This window comes from Rhinopithecus bieti, unplaced genomic scaffold (assembly GCF_001698545.2).
Source record: "Rhinopithecus bieti isolate Rb0 unplaced genomic scaffold, ASM169854v2 scaffold_1101, whole genome shotgun sequence".
Lineage (NCBI taxonomy): Eukaryota > Metazoa > Chordata > Mammalia > Primates > Cercopithecidae > Rhinopithecus > Rhinopithecus bieti.
Window position 1 is genome coordinate 499,905 of NW_016803441.1, and position 5,649 is coordinate 505,553.

Below are 5,649 nucleotides of genomic sequence, written 5' to 3' on the forward strand. Positions count from 1 at the left end.
CCCCCTCCTCCTCCACCACCACCACCTCCTCCCCCACCACTTCCTCCACCAACTTCACCTAAACCAACTATTCTTCCTAAAAAAAAGTTAACAGTTACAGCTCCAGTGACTACAGCTACACCTCTGTTTGATGCTGTTACTACTGTAGAGACCACAACTGTTCTGAGAAGTAATGGATTACCTGTTACAAGAATATGTACCACTGCACCTCCTCCTGTTCCTCCTAAGCCATCTTCAATTCCATCTGGACTTGTATTTACCCACAGGCCTGAGCCAAGCAAACCTCCAATCGCCCCCAAACCAGTGATTCCTCAGCTTCCAGCAACTACACAAAAACCAACAGATATACACCCCAAACCAACAGGCCTATCTTTAACTTCAAGTATGACCTTAAATTTAGTGACTTCAGCAGATTATAAATTGCCTTCCCCTACCTCCCCACTTTCCCCACACTCCAACAAGTCCTCACCAAGATTTTCCAAATCCCTCACGGAAACTTATGTAGTTATTACATTGCCATCTGAACCTGGGACTCCAACAGATGCTTCTGCTAGTCAAGCAATTACCAGTTGGCCCTTGGGATCACCCTCCAAAGATCTGGTTTCTGTTGAACCTGTGTTTTCTGTAGTTCCTCCTATGACAGCTGTAGAAGTTCCAAGTTCATCAGAACAGACCTTCTATATCTCTGGAGCTTTACAGACATTTTCTGCTACCCCTGTCACAGCACCCTCTTCATTTCAAGCAGCTCCCATGTCAGTTACACAGTTTGTCACTACTGAAGTTTCCAAGACTGAGGTTTCAGCAACCGGAAGTACAGCTCCTAGTGTTGGTCTCAGCAGCATTTCCATAACAATTCCTCCAGAGCCTCTTGCTCTAGATAACCTACATTTAGAGAAGCCTCAGTATAAAGAAGATGGAAAATTGCAACTTGTTGGTGATGTAATTGATTTGCGTACAGTACCAAAGGTAGAAGTTGAAACAACTGATAAATGTATTGATCTTTCTGCTTCTACAATGGATGTGAAAAGGCAGATCACAACAAATGAAGTTTATGGGAAACAAATTAGTGCTGTCCAACCCTCTATTATAAATCTTAGTGTAACGTCATCAATAGTGACTCCTGTATCTCTGCCCACTGAGACAGTGACCTTTGTCACATGCACAGCTAGTGCAAGTTACACTACAGGCACAGAAAGCCTAGTGGGTGTAGAACGTGCAATGACAACACCACTTCAGCTTACAACATCAAAGCATGCTGAGCCCCCATGCAGGATACCAAGTGACCAGGTCTTTCCTATAGCTAGGGAAGAAGCGCCAATAAACTTATCTCTAGGTACTCCAGCACATGCAATGACATTGGCTGTTACAAAACCTGTCACTGCACCTCCTGTTGGTGTCACAAATGGATGGACTGATAGCACCATATCCCAGGGGATCACTGATGGGGAAGTAGTGGATCTCAGTACAACCAAGTCTCATAGAACAGTCGTAACAATGGATGAGTCTACTTCAAGTGTGATGACCAAAATAATAGAAGATGATGAAAAACCCGTTGACTTAACAGCAGGGAGAAGAGCTGTGTGCTGTGATGTGGTTTATAAATTACCGTTTGGAAGGAGCTGCACAGCACAGCAGCCTGCAACTACTCTTCCTGAGGATCGTTTTGGTTATAGGGATGACCACTATCAGTATGATCGATCAGGGCCATATGGTTATAGAGGGATTGGGGGAATGAAGCCTTCCATGTCTGACACAAATTTAGCAGAAGCTGGACATTTTTTCTATAAAAGTAAGAATGCTTTTGATTATTCTGAAGGAACTGACACAGCAGTAGATCTGACTTCAGGGAGAGTTACTACAGGTCAGTATGATGTGGCAGCAGACCTTTCCTTGAAATATAATTATGGTGTTCCTCATCTCATTTCAGGATGAAAATGTGGTTCCTTTTCCAGTTTTGTTACTTTTTCTCTTTCTTTGGATGTTTTAGCAGCATATTTTGGAGTACATGTGCGCTTTTGTTCCTTCATGTTAAAAAAAATTTTTTTCTGCTCAAAATCACCTGCATGTGCCTGCATGTTCAACATTGCTTTTATTCTGCATCTAATTAGGTTAACCTGTGGATTTGCATGCAGTCTCATTCATTATGTTCATCAAGATGAGAGGGTTTTCAAACTCAAAAAGCGTCATTCATTCTGGGAACTGGACTATAACTCTGCCCTGTATTTCAGGTGAGGTAATGGATTATTCAAGCAAGACTACAGGTCCATATCCAGAAACACGACAAGTCATTTCAGGAGTTGGGATTAGTACCCCACAGTATTCCACAGCAAGGATGACACCACCGCCAGGACCCCAGTATTGTGTGGGGAGTGTTTTGAGGTCATCTAATGGTGTTGTCTATTCTTCAGTAGCAACTCCGACACCCTCTACATTTGCTATCACCACACAACCCGGCTCCATTTTCAGCACCACAGTGAGGGATTTGTCTGGTATTCATACAACTGATGCAGTGACTTCATTACCTGCCCTGCACCATAGCCAGCCAATGCCTAGATCATATTTTATAACAACAGGTACATCTGAAACGGACATTGCAGTAACTGGTATTGATATCAGTACCAGCTTGCAAACTATTACTATGGAGTCTCTTACTGCTGAGACAATAGACTCTGTTCCCACTTTAACCACAGCATCTGAAGTGTTTCCTGAAGTGGTGGGAGATGAAAGTGCTCTTTTAATTGTCCCTGAAGAAGATAAACAACAGCAGCAGCTAGACTTGGAGCGTGAGCTCCTGGAGCTGGAGAAAATTAAGCAACAGCGCTTTGCTGAGGAATTGGAGTGGGAACGTCAGGAAATTCAAAGGTTCCGAGAACAAGAAAAGATCATGGTTCAGAAAAAGTTGGAGGAGCTGCAGTCTATGAAGCAACACCTTCTCTATCAGCAAGAAGAAGAGCGGCAAGCCCAGTTCATGATGAGGCAGGAGACGTTAGCTCAGCAACAGTTACAGCTTGAGCAGATCCAACAGCTGCAACAACAGCTTCACCAGCAGCTGGAGGAGCAAAAGATTCGGCAGATCTACCAGTATAACTATGACCCTTCTGGAACTGCTTCTCCACAAACCACTACAGAGCAGGCAATTTTGGAAGGTCAGTATGCTGCCCCGGAAGGCACTCAATTTTGGGCAACTGAAGATGCAACCACTACAGCTTCAGCTGTTGTGGCAATTGAAATACCACAAAGCCAAGGATGGTACACCGTTCAGTCTGATGGTGTTACTCAGTACATTGCCCCACCTGGTATCCTGAGCACTGTTTCAGAAATACCTCTAACAGATGTTGTTGTAAAAGAGGAAAAACAGCCCAAAAAGAGAAGTTCTGGAGCTAAAGTCCGAGGACAGTATGATGAAATGGGAGAAAATATGGCAGATGATCCCCGAAGTTTTAAAAAGATAGTGGACAGTGGTGTACAAACGGATGACGAAGATGCCACAGATCGGAGCTATGTGAGTAGGAGAAGGAGAACTAAAAAGAGTGTGGATACAAGCGTCCAAACTGATGATGAAGATCAGGATGAGTGGGATGTGCCTACTAGATCAAGGAGGAAAGCTCGTGTAGGGAAATATGGTGACAGCATGACAGAGGCTGACAAGACCAAACCCCTTTCCAAAGTCTCCAGCATAGCAGTTCAAACGGTAGCAGAGATATCTGTGCAAACTGAACCAGTTGGAACCATAAGAACACCCTCCATACGGGCACGAGTGGATGCCAAGGTAGAAATAATTAAACACATTTCAGCACCTGAAAAGACTTACAAAGGGGGCAGTTTAGGATGTCAAACAGAAGCAGATTCAGACACACAAAGTCCTCAATATCTGAGTGCCACATCTCCACCCAAAGACAAGAAACGCCCAACACCTTTAGAGATTGGTTATTCATCTCACCTTCGGGCAGATTCCACAGTACAGCTGGCTCCTTCCCCACCCAAATCCCCCAAAGTCCTTTATTCACCCATCTCACCACTTTCACCAGGCAAAGCCTTAGAATCAGCCTTTGTACCTTATGAAAAACCCCTCCCTGATGATATAAGTCCACAGAAAGTACTGCATCCAGATATGGCTAAAGTTCCCCCAGCAAGTCCTAAGGCAGCCAAGATGATGCAGCGTTCTATGTCTGACCCCAAGCCTCTGAGTCCAACAGCAGACGAAAGTTCCAGGGCTCCTTTTCAGTATACCGAGGGCTATACGGTAAGAGTGATTCTTTTCAGTTGGAAGGCAATGGATGAGTTGTTAATCATGTGTTTTCAGACATTTAGGAGGCAATCAGGCTCTTGGTACCTTAGAAACCTAATACTAGATTAGAGTGAAGATTATTGCCTTAGAAATTTACACTATCTGTGTGTGTGCGTGCGTGTGTGTGTGTAGAAAACCATACATTCCTTAAAAATACCAAAGAAAGAAAACATGTTATGTGAAGACAATGATTTTATTATTTTAAGACAATGAAATCAATAGTCTTATTCTTATATCAAAATCTCCCAAATGTCAACTGTAACTGTGATTTCAGTAAACATAATATTCATTTTCAGGCATTATAGGAAACATTAAACACATAATGCAAAAGGTGACTATAAATTTAGTCCATGGATATTTAGTGGGAGAGATCATCTGGTCAGTATCCTTTTCCTCCAGCCAGAATGTTTTCATTAAAAGGCGTGGAACACTTACTGGTCAAAAGAGAACATTTCTGAGGCAGGCAGATAAAAATGTAATATAATCATCATAGTTCATCCGTGCTTATTTTATTTCTGGCAACTTCATTAATCTAAACTCAGGTAAACCTTAGTCCTAGTGCTCACAGAAGCGAAAATAATTTTTCATGTTTCTTTGGATAATATAAATTAATTATTTTCAAATATATAGGTATGCTTCAAGGGGAAAAGAACATATACAGATGTATCTATGAAGATCTGTATAACAGAGAATAAGAAATGTTGATAATCAGATATAAACCAGATATTTCCTACTTAAGAAAATCTAATATACATAACTATCCAGAAAGTGATTGACAGATGTAATAGCTCAATTTAGAACAAGACTTCTGTTCAAATTAGAAGTTCCCCTAATGCATGATTACTGAGTTCTGGGTTTTGAACCCTGAAGCTTCTAAGTAGGTTTTTCTGAGATAGTGTTACATTTCCACTGACCCATATGCGTTAAACACTGGCTGTGGGCTGAAAAATATGTAATGATATATGACTCTAAGTCTACTTGTAGGTATATAGCCATCAGTGGTCATAATAGTAAATTATAAATTTGTGTTTGTTTTCTAGTTTTCTAGTAGAATTGCATTATTACATATTTTTCTCAAGTAGTATAAGCTAAAAATAAAGCTGTCTTCACGTCAAGGGGAGAGGTAATAACTATAGAACCAGGAAACCTCTGGTATATTGAGATTTCATCCAGTATACAGAGAATTATTTCATGCGTAGTGTTTTTCCAGAATTTAATCTATTAATATTGTTGAAAAGTGATTTTTAAGTTAGTTATAATATATAGGTTTTTTTCATAAGTTTGTTCTAGAAATTCACTTAAAGAGTTATGTGAACAACTTTGAAATATGATTTTTGTCAATATTTTCTTTTTTTTTTCTT

At 41.0% G+C, this 5,649-nt stretch overlaps 1 protein-coding gene across 1 annotated transcript in view; it reads left to right on the top strand.

Moving 5' to 3' along the window:
• The window catches only part of PCLO (piccolo presynaptic cytomatrix protein), a 354,063-nt gene that overhangs the window by 219,663 nt on the left and 128,751 nt on the right, over positions 1-5,649 (top strand). Inside the window, 2 exon segments of the mRNA XM_017883949.1 lie at positions 1-1,861; positions 2,229-4,243. The exon segment at positions 1-1,861 is cut by the window's left edge and continues 22 nt beyond it. Coding sequence (XP_017739438.1) covers positions 1-1,861; positions 2,229-4,243 — 3,876 coding nt within the window.